Genomic DNA, 16651 nt, shown 5'->3' with positions numbered 1-16651 from the left:
GTTAAATTGTATCGTACCGGAGTATTGGGTAAGACAGCGGAATACATAGCTCTGTCCGATGGTGCACAGGGGAGTCCGGTTCCTAGGTTAAGCCAGAAGTGGTCATGCCCGCCTTTAAGTTACCGTCCGTGGTGAAAGTCACCGCCGGCGTGGCTGTTCTTTCATAAAGCCTTCTTCCGACATTATATTTAATCCAACTGGATTGTATATACAAGCCATAGTGGCCGAGTTTATGGGCTTGATACGACTTTCGAGACGCTTAGAGTAATGCATGTGTGAGTCGGAAGTTGATTATGGTTGGCGACACCGCCGCGCCTTCATAACAACCCATATATGAAACTGGGAGCGTACTGGCCGGTGTTTTGTTAGTAGCAGCTCTTGTATGAGTCCACCTGGCCTCAAGCCACTGTCAGTGACCCGCAGTCGATTTTAGCGGATCATTTTTTACACAGGTAAAACGCGTACATAGACACATAACGGACAGGTATCCCGACAGACATCATAATCATGAGAGCAAGCTCTAGAGCACATACAGCTACTTCTGGTGTAATCTAGGAACCACTTACTTGGAGCGTCAAATTCATCCGGTGAACTCCCATTGCCCGCAATGCAATGTGATAAAAAGCCAGCCGCCGTTCGATCCACCAACGGCCATAGAATCTTGTTGTAAATAATCCATAATAGACAATCACAAGAGTCGATGGAAGCGCTTCCATTCACTTCCTTGGTCGTACTTTACATGCGACTACATCTTGCATATTGTAAAGGTATTCAGACTATAGTTCATTGTCAGTGGCAGCCGGGGTTCTCTACATGCATATGCAAAGCTCAACTCTGAATTCGCTTGAAAGTCTTACGATCGTCAGCTCACACGGCCTTTGTTGCAGCTAGCTGTCAACATAATCCTATCGATCCGCTTTCTTGGGCAAAAAACATACTGGAACGTGGTCTAGAACACGCTCATGGAGTGCATTAATCACTGGCAAAACGCCCCCTCGGGGCTGTGTTACCTATGTGACAAATAAAACAAAAGAAAAACGGACATTATGTAGAATCAAACAGTCTACAAGAAGGACCCCTCGATCCCAGTGAGCTGACAAAGTGTGCCAGCACTTAACTTCAAGTCAATTGAGCAATCGCCCCGCCCTGGCTTAGGTTCTCAAGCACCGGCCCTTTGATAAAATTGATAAACTAACAATGATGCACGCAAAATCTTCAGAAACCCCGAGAAACCTAATCCAATTCACATGCCTCAACTTTCTATCCTTGAAATAATCTCCTCAATCCGTTCCAATGAGACCGAAATCGACCTCATAGCAAAATACAGACTTGGGTCTTCCAAAACGGGTTCCTGCTCGCAAGTGATTTTGGTCAAGGGTACCACGGTCTAAAGGTTTATGAGCTCTGTGAATATATGCGCGATGGAAAAGAAGTACCAGGTTTTTTCCGTCCCTTGCAAACAAAACGTAGAAGAACCCTAATACTTCCACAAGACGATTCATTTCTTGCGTATCGACAAACTTGAGCCCTTCAGCCTCTTTTTCTTCTAAAACAGGGCTCTGGAGCAGGATCGGATTGTACTCTTCCAGCAATAGCTGACTCGCAAACGGATCATCCCTAGCCGGCTAATTTTAAAGAACTCAGTCGCCCTACCTGCCCGAAATGACTAATACGCACCGGATCGTGGTTGAAAGCTCGAACCACCAATCGTCTAAGCAGACTTATAGCTGATGACCGCATATTCAGATACGGGGTCCGTCGAGGCAGGGGTAGAAATCATCTGTGTCCTTCGTTGAACCCAATCTCACTATTACATTGCATAATGAAAATACCAACTTACAGGTATGATTTCGGTCGCGATATCCTCTTCCAAGATTTGGTCCTCGTACAGGCCACCAAGGATGCAATCATTGATTGCGCCAAGCGCAGTTTGACGCCACCTAGGGTGGCGTAATGCTTCCGAAAGGCCTGTAAGCTGCCTCGAAGCGCCTGGCGTGTGCCTTTTGGACGTATGAGGCCTTGGTTAGACAAGTAGTAAAAATAAATCCTCCCAGCAACTGTGTTCTCGTACTGCCAGTCATTTTGGAGCTGGGTTCTGGAAAACGAATGGGCGTGAAGTCTAGGCCTGCAATCTACCAAAGTCAGTACAGCAAAATGCGGAATTGTGATAATTACTTACTCGTACTCGATGTAAGAAATTGTTGTAATCTCGCATGACCTGATTGTCGGATAACTACGTGACGCTGAACATCACACTTTAGCTTGGCTGCGGAACCCGCTTACACATTCGGCGACCGCAACGCGTAACAGGTTCTCTAAAGTCATCTGGTACATAATACCACGGACTCAGTACAAGATCCGCTCCAGGAGGCCTAGTCCCACCTTGCACTCAGCAACTTCATCCGCTTTAGAACCCACCACATCGAACCATCCAAGCAACGAATACCCTAGCCCGATACATGCCTCTACTACCTCTCGAGATACCGGTTCATTTGGATCGATGAGTGTCCCCAGGATTCCAAGCGAGTTTCGTATATGCTGTACTATAGGGATTGCCGTCTCTGGAGCCGAGCGTTTTCGAGGAACCAGACGAGGAAAGGCTGTGCTTCATTGAGACAAATCGAACTTCTATGCTGCTGTAGAAACACACCCACCCAAAGTACTCATCTCGATTAGCCTTAGTAGCTTCCAGACAATTTGCGCTGGCGTTGAGCTCGCAGATTCTTCTTCGTTCTCTAGTTCTTTAGCCTCCTGCAAAAGTACATCGAGTGACTCCTGTACGACCAGCAGGATCTCTTTGGGACTTCCATATCGAGCAATTAGTTCATATGTGTTCTTTAGTGGGTGTGGGGAGGTTTCAATCGAATCACTGGCCAAGAGAAGGATAGGAATTAGCTCAAGCGGTGTAGATTCGAGGATTTGCTACTTTGAAGATGAATGGCCAGAATCAGTTGCGCACTTTTGATCGATCAACTATACGTACGCCATATCCATCATCACTAACAAGTTGCTTCAGTTCTTCGTTAAATTCATGCAATCTGCTTTCGCAAAGACTTTTTTCCAGGGCTTCGCGGATGATATGGGTCTATACACATTATTTCAAGTCCATCATTTGTGTTACAAGTACTAAACTTACCGCATCATCCGATCCTTTGGCTCTGCTCACCCAATAATTGTCTGACATATAGGTGAGATCAAATTATAGGTTTTATGACTCAGTAGACGTCCGTGATCTCTGCAGGACGGTGACACCGTCAGAAAGTATCAGGCTATGGTGGGTAAATAAAGTCGATCACTGAGCGCTAAACGACCACCCGTTACCTTGTACTTAGCCACCACACAATAGTTATATTATCTGGCAATGTTAGATATATTGGGAGAAATAGTACAGGATCCCTATGCGCGTCCGATCTTGTTCGCGCTTAGCCTATATACAGCTATTGAATATCTAACAATCATACAAAGCTAGAAGCTGATGCAGGTTGAACAGACCGCCAGTACAGATTTGTCCGAACTGTTCTAATGAGAAGAGACGCAAGGGTATCTATGTTATTCTTGTCGACTTTTTCACAATATGAGGATAATGCCAACATACAACCGTGATCCAATCCCTGTCGCCTAATAGGAGTATTGGACTTGGCGTTCCTTCCGTTAGTTCCGCATCACAAGGGCTTGTCGGAAACCGCATCTCCTTGGTGTTCACGAGCTCTAGCAATTGGGTCACTGGGACTCAGATTTCAATGCAATCAGTGTATCGAATAATTCAATGCTAATGGACTGCCATATTAGGACGATCGATACTAGGCTGCCAGCTTGTGGGAACGTTTGGGTCACTGACCCCGTCATCATTCTTGTCGCTCAACAGTTGGATGATTTCCTTTTTGAAGATATCCTGAAAGTATACGACTTTTCCCACTATCCCCCTGAAAATGTATTTCCAAAGTTTGTAGGGATCTTCGCGCAGGCTCTGGGCGACACGGGTTCCACTTCTGTTGCTTCAAGTACACGGTGGACCCCAAAAGTGCGGATTTTCTGAACGTGAAAAACCGCGTGTTATGCGGAGTGTTGGCAAAATCTGGACGTCATGCGGATTTTCCGTACTTTTGGGGTTCACCGTGGTAATTAGTATGTTGTATTTTATATGCAGTTCTTTTGCTATTGTGTAGCTTTTTATCTGCTGAAGTATACACTCCCTCATTACACTTCGATTGATCAATTAATTACCCGTATATATTGCTGTAAGGGCGTCTAAATAACTGGGGGGTGGGGGGTGTTCAAAAAATCCACCGTCAGAGCTGAGAAATGAGAAGGGAGCCACTCGGCTCTCAGTCGTTTTCTCGTCAATCTTTTTGCGATAAAAGCGGGCATACTTGAAGCATATAAAACCTTGTAACAACCTTATATGTTGGTTCAACAGGGTATATGGCTGAGGGAGGGGTCGAACCTCCAGGGGTTGAACCATGACGAAGCTCTGGGAGAGATTCGGCTAACCGCTTGTGACCACTTCACTACTCGCCTAAGATTCAAAGGCCAACCTACATAGTTAGCTAACGATATCACTGTGGTGTGATAAGATCCTGAAAATCAGTACATCAGTAAAAGATTCCTTTTTTCAGTAGGATATGGCCTGAAAATTACAATGTTAGTATGCCTCCCTCAGCATGAATCAGACTATGGAAGAATTGATACCTAAAATCAGTATGTATTGATCTTGATTTCAGCTCAATTCTCACTTAAACACACGCACTGATTTTCAGCATATAATCTTGTACAGTGTATATTGACGGCAGAGCAACCCACGTACTGATGCACGCGATGCCTCTGAGGGTTTCAGATTACATGCATGTAATCGTTGTAGTCGGCACGCGACTATCATGGTTTAGCCTGCTCCTAGTCTATTGATATCAACAGGTATGTAGAGTAGACCGTAAATCAACACTCAAGATCGCAGCTCAGCCCCATGTTAGGACGAGTGTGGTGCAACAACTCAGTCACCCCAAAGCGGGCGGAGACATCAAAAATCAAGAGTTAACAAAAGTGATGGACGAGGGAGGAGTCGAACCTCCACTGAGACATATTTCTTTCTCAAAAGAGGGTTAGAATTAAGTTGCTTGAATGCAAGTGTCCAATACACTACTCGCCCGAGATTCAACGCCCCATCTAAGCATATCATAATGAACCGGTCAAAGTATGCACAGCTTGCTGGGACGAAGCTAGGGCTAGGGTATAAAACTGTGTCCATATTGAGTGGATGGCCTCTTGCAACAACTGAAATAAAGCTAAGCTAAATTGGACTTGCCTGCGGGTGAACGGTTATAAAGTGGGGTAATTGGTCATTGAATAATATGATGACGTCATCCAGACTTTGACATAATTTAGCTTAAACTGGCTTAGCTTTAGCCCTTACGGGAAGCTACCCAATTTATAAGCTATCCCACAGATATTTATCCTATCACATTGAGACATACACCTATCTGAGAAAGTGTTGATCCAAGTAGGCCATGGTCTTGAACTTTGATATCAGCCAAAGAACAGGACGAAGGATGCTACTTGTTTTATGCGAGCCGCGCTGAGCTCATGGAAATACATTGGACTCACTATGCCAATAATGAAGATGGTTTTATCTGCTCTGGAATTTCTATTCTACTAAGCCGCCCTGAAATATGGCTCATATCCAATTTTCCCGCTGCTCACGCAACTTGAGCAAATATTGTTTTCGCACACGTAAGGCAGTACAATCATGGCGTTAGCTACGCATCTCTTAAAAGTAGACACTAGCATTTGTACCAGAAGTATCAGGTTGGAGATAGGACACGCCTACACATCAATTTATACATGGGCGTAGCCAATCTATAACCTCCACACATACAGCCCTTAATAAGTATCCCAGTCACGTCCAAAGGCTGGAAAGGTTGAGTAGACATAAAGACGACCGTTCGCGCAATTGGATCAAAAATCAACTCGCTAAATGCGGTAATGATCATCGAACTTTGAAGCGACAATGGCTCCCGACGCTTGTTCGCCCACATCAAGGGCGGAAAGTCTTAGACCTAAGCGGATCTTCCCCGACCCGGATCTAGACTCGGTATGTTTGATCAAACGGCGTTTACAGCCTGGTCAATTAATATGCTAAAATTAGGGTTATCGAAGTTTGCCTCGATGGCTTTCAGAGAATTTCAGACACCCTCTTTTTACATATTTCACTTCTATCAAACGAAAGCATACGATAATTAAATTTAGAATGGGCTACGGTTAGCTTTATCGATCTCGGCGTATCACTGTGTTGCGGTTCGCATCGCCAAACTGTGTCTTGGCGGTCCCCCGCATTGAATCGTGATTAAGCCAATCCTATGCTTGGCACGACTTTCGCTTTGTCAGCCAACGGCGGTGGGCAGAGTCCCGAGCGCTCTGTCCGTAATCCTTTTACGATGTAGAATGAGCATCGACAAACCTGTCTGGACCCATCGACGGAGTTGGGCTTTGTTTTCATCGACGGCGCTTAGGATCCATGATTATATAATGACACTTGGACGTCATGCATTGAGAAACCAGACCGCAGCCGCCCTTCACCTTTGACCTCAACCACAACCACAACCTCTTGAATTACGAACTTCCACTAGCCAACATGGTAAAGGGATCCGATATCATTCTCATTCTTGTGCGTAAACCGCTTGACGGATTTGAGTTTTTAGATTTATTTACATTCGCCTAGGTTACGATTATCTTCCCGCCTGCTGCGGTGGCGATCATGTCGGGATGCAGTTGCGACTTGCTGATTAACCTATGCTTGGTATGTGCACTGCATGTAAAGTGGAGCATGATTGCTAACCCCACGTTCCTCCGTTAGACTATGTAAGACGTAATGCTTATTGAAGTCGAATAAGGAAGACTAATCATAACTTGAACGTAGACTTGGCTACCTGCCTGGTCATATCCATGCCTTTTACCTAATCTGGCGTCGCATGGAGGCAGAAGAGATACGGTGCTGGAGGGTTCCAATGTAAGTGTAGTTCCTGACTCCATAGGGTGGTTACCCCGTTAGTCGACGTCCTCCGCGCTTCCGTTATCCACGTTGATCATGTAGCGTGTGCACCATACTGACTATAAATTTGCGCTCAGATGTTGGAAATGGTCATTACGAGCCCCTCTATGTCGCCACTCACCAGCAACCTCAACAGCCTAACTATGGCTCCACTAATTATCAGTGAACGAGACGGTAGATGACGTGTGCGGGGACCCGCAGCTAGGGCTTCCAACGCTAAGCTCCCAGCAAATTGTATATAAATGATACCTGATATATCAAGAATGTTCGAACATTATGAGGTTGTGTAGTCCTAGATGGACGAAGACCTTAGCTCGCTAAATATGGGTGCGCTGAAGGTCTTTTTACGGGATAGTACTCTTTGGATACTCTGATGTGTGAACCCTTTAGAGCTGGCGTAACCTGATACACCCGTTGTGATCAGTTCGTTATCTAAACTAGACGTACACGATAAGTGCAAAACATGCCACTGACAGATAGGATAACCACCCCGGTTATGAACATCACTCTTATCTTAATGCACTCGCCAAGCCCTGCAGGGGCACTGTTCGCGGCACTGACTCTTTGCCGACGAACACCTTGAACACACGAGTAAAGTTTTGCTATGCGATAAGAACTCGCAGGTAAGCATGGTCGCGGCTAGGCAAAGGCCAGCTGTTATTGCTTTACACATCGCTCATTCGAGGCCTCGTAGGATGAAATGTTGAAAATGCTTGATGCGCGTGATTATCACTCAGGGAGTAACCCGGACTGGCTTTGAGGTTCTGCTTACCGGGCCGGAGTCTGGGCGTAAAGTCCGCCCCCGAAAATAGTTTCGAAATGAGATCGTGTCGTCAGCTGACAGACCTAAACCACAGGTGGCGGGGGACAACGCGGGAGTGCCCGAGACGACAAAGACGTGGTTGTCTGCTTGGATGACAAAGGTGGAAGTCGGGCGAATTAGAAGACCTTGTATGCGGCTTGGCGCTACGTGCCATGGCTAGGCGATTATATATACTCGTATACCGAGTCTGGGCGGCTTCTTTAGCGTCGCATCTTACGCGTAAATCCAGCGAAAAGGTTGACATCGAAGCAGATCGAACGTGGGATCGTCGAGATTGAGCCGGGGACGTCACTTGGCGACGTCTCCTCAACACGTACTGAGATCAAATTCAGGGCACGAACGTGCTCTGTCTGATCATTAAATATAGGGAGCCCCACCACCGCCCTGGCTCTCTCCCAATTTCCCCCCGAATAACGGACGCCTGGGATGCAACGACCTGCGTTTGGAGCACGACGATTCCCTACCCGCCGCGCGCCTCACACCGATCCTTATGCAAATCCCTCTACGCTATTCTCTCATGTTCTTACGCTTCCAACAGTCACACGTGCCCCGAACCCCCCTCTCGAGACCCGACTAGCTGCCCTTCCGCCACCACCACATGCACCCCAATGGACTGGACTCAACCGCATTCAAACTCGGTCCCTCCTTCTCCCCACCAATGACGGTTTTCCTACCTCACCGATAGTCGATCTCGCCCCTGGCTCGAGCAGCACAATCCACAAGACAGTTCTCAAGCGACCTGCGATCGCAACGCTTCATGTCGACGGCACGCGAGTCACCAACGCCGCCGACGTCGCTCGCCAATTTGCCGCCGAGCTCCGTGTCTTGCGCACCGTAGCTGCAGCAGGCGCACATCCGAACATTGTCGGATTTGTAGGTGCGATCGACGGACTTGGGATTGTCCTAGAATGGATCGATGGAGCAACCTTATTTGAACGAATTACCCTGGGTCGGGCGGCCGAAGACAGACTAGCGCTCAGCGCCATGCTCGAGGGTACCATTCCTGGAGGGGCCGTTTCGACGTTCAGAACAGCCAGAGCAGTTGTGTCGGAGCAGGAACGACTGGTCTGGTGCGACGAAGTACTTTCAGCCCTTTGCTTCGTTCACTCTCTCGGTCTTACCCATGGCGATATCAACACACTCAACGTCCTCATTGTTCCCTCACGGGCTTTGCATGGACGTGCCTTTGGCCGTGCCAAATTAATCGATTTTGGGCGTAGTACCGCAGTTGGCAAACATGAATACCCGGCACCTTGCGCTCGCCCGTTTTGTGCACCCGAGGTGACGAGGGCATGGGATCGAGCGATGCGGGGCGCCGCAGTCGTACATGAGCGGCGAAGTCGAAGCAAAAGCCGAGGTCGCGCGGCCGCAAGCGGCGAGAATACGCCACGGGCCACCGTTGCCTCGCGGTTTCCACCCTCGGGCACTCATACTCCAGCCTCCTGCACCACCCCGTGCACTCCTACGGCCACGTCCGGGACACTCCCATCCAGCCTTGATGTCGATCCGCCATCATTGTCTTCGTCTATTTCCTCCGTTTCATCCCTGTCGGCCGGAACCCAAGAACGCGACTCTTCACCCGATTCACCTACCTCACCCGATTCGCTTACCTCACCGGTCGAATCTGCTAGCACAAACTCAAAGGTTCTCCCCATACCCGTTCCGCGCCGTACGAGACCAAAGCTGCCTCAGCGTAAAACTTTACCCGCCCCGCCGGTAGAACCAACCATCCCGGACGGACAGCTTGCAGACGCATATAGCTTTGGTGTACTCGTACTATGCGTCGCCCTCGGTCGTGTAATCGAGTTTGAACAACCCACAGACGCGTACTCCCACCATTCGGCTCGATATCTCCCCTATTTTAACCCTCCGTTCGATACCACCGGATGCCCGGCACCAGCTCACCTTCTCCCCACGGAGCTATTCCTGTACCAAACCGATCCCTCGCACCCTGACGCACCACGGGTCAAGACTGTCGCGAGCCGAGTGAAGAAATGGATGGCGCGATGGGACTTGCGTAAGCCTCTCGACGAGTCGTGGTCGTTTGGCGCCGTCGATGGAGCCCCGTGGCGCGGGGCTGCTGACCTCGATAGCGAAACGGAGGACGAGGAGGATGACGAGGATGCGGAGATGACGGTTCGTGACGATTCGGGCGAGCTTGACGCAAAGGCTGTGGAGGATGATGAAGACCTTGGAGCTTTGGGTCTGGGTCTGGAAGGGATGGACGAACCCGAAGTTGGTGATGAAGGGTACGACTCGGATGACGTTGAGATTCACATGGTGTGGGGTTGATCGACTTGGTGTTTCTATGGACCTATTGGTGAGTGTGCGTAGGTCAAGAATGCACCAAAAGTATACTAATTTTTGTATAGTTGCTTTTCTTATGTACTTCAAGCTATGTCGAGTATCCGTTATGTTCTGTATCATTTATACCTTTTGGGCTCGAATGTACTCATAGTTGCTTTATATTTTTACTTTGTGCCTAAAAAGCATGAAAAGTGCCAAGCTGATTTCGTTTGGAGAGCTGATCGTGCGATTTGACCTTGGGTCTCTGAATGCTCTGGACTTCAAGTCCATTGCTCAGTGTTACTTCTAGGCGCCTTTTTATTGATCAAATGTACGGTAGTGTCCAATAATTAAAGCTGCTATGATCTATGCCCTTTCCTCGTTTCGCTTGGCTATTGTAGGATGCAAGGAGGTGTGGTGGCTTCGCGAATTGGTATAGTGTTGATGTCTGTTGCAGTTTGCCGTCAGTGGACTTAACAATTAATTGGGATATGGCTATTGTTCAAATCAAATTGAAAGGAAGAATAGGAGGTCATGATTTTCACTTTTGTCATTGTTCTCTTATAGGAGGTCAGCTACTTTTAAAGATAAGTGCGGTGTCTATACACTATCCCGAAAAAGTATTGCACCCGTGACTGATTTTGAGATGCAAGTATTCCGGCTCCTAGCCGCGAGTACATGCCGCTTAGAGCCACTAATAAAGTATGTTCTTAGTACGCTATAGAATCTATATACAGAGTTTCACAGAGTTCGATGAGGATTTGACGGAGGTGGAGCTCAATTACATCCTAGGTGGCGGTGCATTTCTTTTGGGGGGCTTTGGGCTATTTGTAGGTTGTGTTGAAGCCGGGCACAATTAGAAAATTCCATTAGTTCAATCATGATCTACTATTAGTAGCTTGTGTTTCCGCCATTATTCTCCTCTGCAAAGACCAAAGGTAGAATAAAACAGGGGGGGAGATCGTGGCGTCATGGCATACAATGATCCCTCATGACACCACAATACCATGATCTTTCCCCCCTATTTCATTACACCCAATTATAGCTAATGACACTTTTAGTTTTGCTGAGATTCCTGGGAGTGCCGAATATTTCACTCCGTGGTGAAAGAGGGAGCGTTTGACACAGTGGTTGCTGATGGGAGCATAACCATAATTGCGCTGCTCGATCAGATCATTAACACCAGTTTCATCAACCCATTAGAAGGCTGATGCATCTGCCCGCAGAGCTTCTTTTCGCTCAAGTGGTTCACACACGGTTGATTTTCGAGAGTAACCAGTCGAAACAAGCACACTGGTAATTGTCGCAAGCGAGGCATCAACTTCTTGATAGGCCAGCAATGCGTGCTGCAACTCATCGAGATAAAGACATGGTAGGGCTTGTAGCAGGGATAACACGTAACTTTCACCCTTGGCGGACAAGATTCGAGGGCGACTGTTCAAGCGATGGGGCCAATCAATAGTACCGTGCTTGCGAAAGCGACGAACTACTCGGTACACACTCGATGTTGGACATTGGGCGACTCCAGAACAATCTTCAGCATTCCTATTGAGCTCTAAATACCAGTATAATACAAGCCACCAAAGTTAGCGTGACAACGGTGGAGTCATAGCGGCTTGCGAGAGTCTTCCCGATTCGTCAGTTCGTACGGAGTATATCCTTTCCGCCCAACCTTTTCACGTATCCGTCCTTCGGCAAGTCCCATTTCCACGGGCCCACTGCAAGCCAGAGGTACTCGAAATTAAACTCACTGCCAAGTGATATGCAAACGGCTGTCGTGTTGTTCATTAGAAGCAGCCCATTCCGAGGCCACTGGTCTTGTTTTGGTTTCTTTTTGTACAAATTCACCTCACAAGTTCAACCCTGTGGATACCTCAATTGGGGTCATCAATGCAGCAATCAGATCAATGACATCGTGCGACGTTGAATTAATAACTAGCACTGAGTTTAATATATTACTTTAGGTTTCATACATTTACTTCATACCATATCTCAGCATTTACATATATTTCTTGCCCTTTATATTTGTCACCGTATACCTACGAGCCTATATGGATATAAGGCACCCAGTGGCTAAACTCCCTTTCTCCAACTTTGTCCCGCAGCTCCGCCACCGCGCCATGTAGTGCTCTCCCGGCTTCTCCGTTTCCAATCTTTCCGTCTTTCATCAGCTGTGCATACACCCTGTCGGCCACCATTGGCGCGTCCTCATCGTACACCGACCACATTGTAGCAATCACGCTCGAATATCCTGTTATCAGCATGCCTGATGCGAGGTGTATTGCTTCGTCAGGCAGCTTCTCGTCTCCTGTGGCCGTCTGGCAAGCCGAGAGGAATGCTAGGCCTTTATTTTTCAGCGAACGCTGATTGATTAACGCTAGTTCCAAGGTGCCATCATGTAGGAAGAACCCGCTCTCGGTCGGATCATGAGCGTTCTGGTGGGCATGGCAAGCGAGATGAACCCAGTTATGCTCCTCCATCGCATCGAGCACGCCCGTCTTTGTTGCTTGGTTTCCCAACAACTGCGAGTATCCGACCCTTCCTTGCATGTGACGCACAATACACTCGAGCTCCTGCTTAGTTCCTGGCAGCTGCTGATGACCTGGTGTAGCTTCTTGGCCTACGATAAGCACCCGGGAGGTGCGATACAACGCACTGGAAGACGAGGAGAGAAGAGCAGTAAGGGTGGGGGTGTAAGATGATATGACGTGGTCGAACACCCTTGATTGTGGCCGGCTGTAGTCTCCGGCAGCATGCAGAGGGAGGAATGATAGTGCGCCAGTTGGGCACCATGTTATATGCGGCATACTTTTGGGTTCTAAACCACTTTCATGCTACAAAGACATGGTGAACGACGTAAAGTTCATTTCAGCTAGCTGAGCATACCGTGTACCCAAGAAAGTCTAGCACTGGTTTCACAATCTCATACCAAAGGTCTGCGAGTACATTTTGAAAGTCGAGCTCTTCCTCTTGTAGCGGTCGGCGCTCTATGCCACGTTCACTTGATCGTCTATTCCTGATCGATTTGTCCATTTCAATGCGAGTGCGCTTGGCCTTCGCACCAGTAAATCCAGGAAGAGGAATGCAAGCAATTTCACTACTTCCTGGCATGACTAGTAGTGCATCACAGCGATCTTCTCCGCAATTAATAACAACAATAGGCCCATTTCGAGCCGCTTTGATTAACTCGTTGGTCTGTGTCGGAAGAAGAAAGTTCTCGAATCCTGGTAGCTTGTGTACCTGGGCTACTAGATCATTGTATTCCCTAGCTAGGCGATGGCGACGCTCGGGAGTATCTGCAGCCGACTGAGATGACGGGGGTTGAGAGTTGACATGATGTAACTGTTGAGAAATTGACTGGAGCTGAGTAGCAAGGTCGGGATGAGAGGCGTGAAGTACGTCTACAGGGGATCGAAGCGTAAGGCTCTGATTCCAGACTACGCATCGCGCATGCTCGAGCCATTCGAGCGCCAACGCATACTCGGATGATAGTATGGCAGCAGAGGCCGCCTTCAGAGCCAGGTTTTCAGCTATGGATATATCATAGTATCGTTGGGTGGTCTTAGAGCCAAGCCATAAAAAATGAGGCAGAAGATCGATCGTGGAACGGAAGGCTTCCATGCAGTCGAGATAGCTGTGCTTAGACGCAAGGTTTGCCCAGCGAAGAGCGTTTTTAAACACATCACGCGGTGGCCCATTGAGTAACTGGGAAGCTCTGCGAAAGGAACGGAGCGAAATATCTAAATGTGAAGGGTCATTTGTGCGCTGATATTGTTCATGGCAAGATGTGGCCCGATTGTAGTGCCTAAAAGACAATTGCTGGTGTCCATCGGGAGTCAGTTCCAGTGCACGAGAGTGGTATTCCACCGCTTTCTCAAGGTCGAGGGGTTCGCCAAGGTGCCGATATCGATCACCGTATGACAAGCCCAGATTACTATACCGATCTGGCATGCCTGGATGATCATCAGGAGTGAGTGTGAGTGCACTGGATTGCCATTTGATTGCACTCTCGAGGTCAGCGAGTTTGCCAAGGTGCCGATATTTATCGTTATATGAAACGCCTAGTGCAGCATGTCGTCCCAGTAAGTCCGGATGACCTTCAGGAGTAAGAGTGAGGGCATGCAAATTGTGTTCGATTGATTTCTCGAGGTCGGCGATTTTACTGAGGCGCCGATATTGATCACTATATGCCGTGCCTAGGTTACCATGTCGGTCCGGTAAGTCTGGGTGGCCATCGGGAGTGAGTGCGAGTGCATGAGAGTAATGTTCAATTGTTTTCTCAAGGTCAGCAATTTCACCAAGACGTTGATATCGATCAGCGTATGAGACACCCATATTAGTGTGTCGGTCTTGCAGGTCCGGGTGACCATCAGGAGTAAGCGCGAGCGCGCTAGAGTGGCATTCGATTACTTTCTCGAGGTCGGTAAGCTCACCAAGGCGTTGATGTCGATCACTGTACGATGCACCCAGCGCAGAATGCCTTGTTGGCAAGTCCGGGTGACCGTCGGGAGTGAGTTCAAGTGCACGGGAGTCGCATTCAATGGCTTTTTCGAGGTCGGCGAGTCCACCCAGGCGTCGATATCGATCGGTGTATGAGACACCTAAACTAGCATGCCGGTCGGGCAAGTCCGGATGACCATCTGGGGTGAGCGCGAGAGCGCGAGAGTCACATTCGATTGCTTTCTCGAGGTCGGCAATTTCACCGAGACGCAGATATCTATCGCTGTACGACACGCCTAGCGCAGCGTGTCGGTCTGGCAGATTCGGGTCACCATCGGGAGTGAGTGCGATTGCACGAGAGTGGCATTCGATTACCCTTTCGAGGTCGGCGAGCTCGCCAAAACGTCGATATCTATCGCTATATGACACACTTAGCCCAGCATGACGGCGCGGCAAGTCCGGGTGGCCTTCAGGAGTGAGAGTGAGGGCACGCGACCTGTGCTCGATTGATTTTTCGAGGTCGGCGATTTCGCCGAGGCGTCGATATCGATCAGTATATATCGTGCCCAGATTACCATGTCGGTTCGGCAAGTCTGGATGACCACTGGGAGTGATCGCAAGTGCACGGGATGCGGATTCGATCGTTTTATGGAGGTCGGAGATTTCACCAAAGCGCCTATATCGACTGCCGTAGGATGCACCCAGATTAGCGTGTAGGTCTGACAAGCGAGGATGACCGTCGGGGGTCAGTTCGAGTGCACGAGAAAAGCATTCTATTGCTTTTTCGATATCATCGGGCCTGCCTAGATCTTGAAATTGGTCAAAATGGGACACACCCAACTGAAACAGGTTTTCGTGCGCTATGAAGCCGAGCATAAGTGGGCAAAAAAGTATTTTATAAGTGTGTCAATGCTCACCCAAATCGGCCACCGGCATCTGAGAACGTGTAACCGAATCTACTCTCCTCAGTGTATTTGCCTTTTGTTCGCTACTGTTAAAAATACGTCCAAATGCACCTTTGACGCTTTCCTTTGGTCTATAGTCAGCCTTGCCGTACATCACTGTAGCTCTCTCTTTCAATAATATCACTCACATATTTAACCCGAATATATATGGTTATTGTCCTCCATGCATTCGATAGCGCCCCCATTGTGCAACTTTCCCAGAAGTTACCCCGCAACCGCCAAGAAATCCAAAGCTGGCGTCAAACCCTTAATATTCGGCCTTGCTAATGAACAGAAGATGATACGTCGAGTCAATGGAGTTATCTATGGAAGGACTATGGGCGAGAATGATAGTAGGCAGTGCAATCGTTTGGGGGCACTGGATTGCGTTTGAATAGACCAAGGCCCCACAGCTCACCAGGGGGGAGGACTCAGTGGCACAGTGGTCGTGGATCTCGCCAGGCTCTGCTTCTTTATGGATGTCTATATACCAACGGACGAGTGATATATGGGCTGATCCGAGGCCTTCGTGGCCTAAAAACTAGTAGCAAGCGCCCCCATACCCAGTATATACATACATGCGTGTGAGGCATGCCTACGCTTTTAAGGCCATTTTCATAACCTGTGGCTTCTTTGGTTAAATAAAATCCACACTTCAGGCTCCGAATTTCCTTGAATGTGCCATCTTTGTCTACCGTATCCGATGAATCCTGTGCCCGAGGAGCTGGAGGGCACCCGCAGTAGTAGAAGATATATAACCGCAATTAGATTGCGGTTGTTTGGCGCTGCAACTCCCCCCCCCCCCCCGCCAAGGGTCAGCAACCCACCACTCCAGCACGGTTATACACAACACAACTTCTCAAATCTAAAGTTTGAAAAAAAAGTTAAAAGGGAATTGTGCCCAGTAGTAGCACCAAACCTTTGAGCTCTCTCCTTTTTCAGCCTTGGCGAGTGACCGAATGCTCCGTACGTGCGCTAAGGGTAGGTGACCTGTGATCATTCGGTGCTTTGAGGTATAATATATGCACAAGAGCAAGTTGTGACCCAGAACGTAACCAATAACTGGTATGTTAGGACTTGAACGCCGCTGGGTTCTCGGAACAGGTAAGCGCTGAG

At 48.4% G+C, this 16651-nt stretch overlaps 3 protein-coding genes across 3 annotated transcripts; 1 reads left to right on the top strand and 2 right to left on the bottom strand.

Moving 5' to 3' along the window:
- Nucleotides 1-1252: 1252 nt before the first annotated feature.
- RhiXN_08279 (YAP/Alf4/glomulin family protein) lies at nt 1253-3184 on the bottom strand (the record flags this gene model as incomplete). The annotated part of the gene is made up of 10 exons (XM_043328095.1): nt 1253-1387; nt 1437-1625; nt 1841-1989; nt 2072-2132; nt 2180-2233; nt 2284-2325; nt 2383-2600; nt 2655-2922; nt 2984-3085; nt 3137-3184. 10 exons carry the CDS (start codon nt 3182-3184, stop codon nt 1253-1255), a joined length of 1266 nt encoding a protein of 421 aa, XP_043183480.1.
- Nucleotides 3185-8291: 5107 nt separating this feature from the next.
- On the top strand, nt 8292-10157 carry RhiXN_08278 (Tyrosine kinase; the record flags this gene model as incomplete). Its single annotated transcript, XM_043328094.1, has 1 exon — nt 8292-10157. One exon carries the CDS (start codon nt 8292-8294, stop codon nt 10155-10157), a length of 1866 nt encoding a protein of 621 aa, XP_043183479.1.
- Nucleotides 10158-12190: 2033 nt separating this feature from the next.
- RhiXN_08277 (CHAT domain protein) lies at nt 12191-15527 on the bottom strand (the record flags this gene model as incomplete). The annotated part of the gene is made up of 3 exons (XM_043328093.1): nt 12191-12985; nt 13038-15451; nt 15509-15527. 3 exons carry the CDS (start codon nt 15525-15527, stop codon nt 12191-12193), a joined length of 3228 nt encoding a protein of 1075 aa, XP_043183478.1.
- Between the last annotated feature and the right edge of the window lie 1124 nt (nt 15528-16651).

The sequence above is a fragment of the Rhizoctonia solani genome, chromosome 10, assembly GCF_016906535.1.
Source record: "Rhizoctonia solani chromosome 10, complete sequence".
In the NCBI taxonomy this organism is placed as follows: Eukaryota; Fungi; Basidiomycota; class Agaricomycetes; order Cantharellales; family Ceratobasidiaceae; genus Rhizoctonia; species Rhizoctonia solani.
This window is presented reverse-complemented; position numbering and strand designations above follow the sequence as displayed.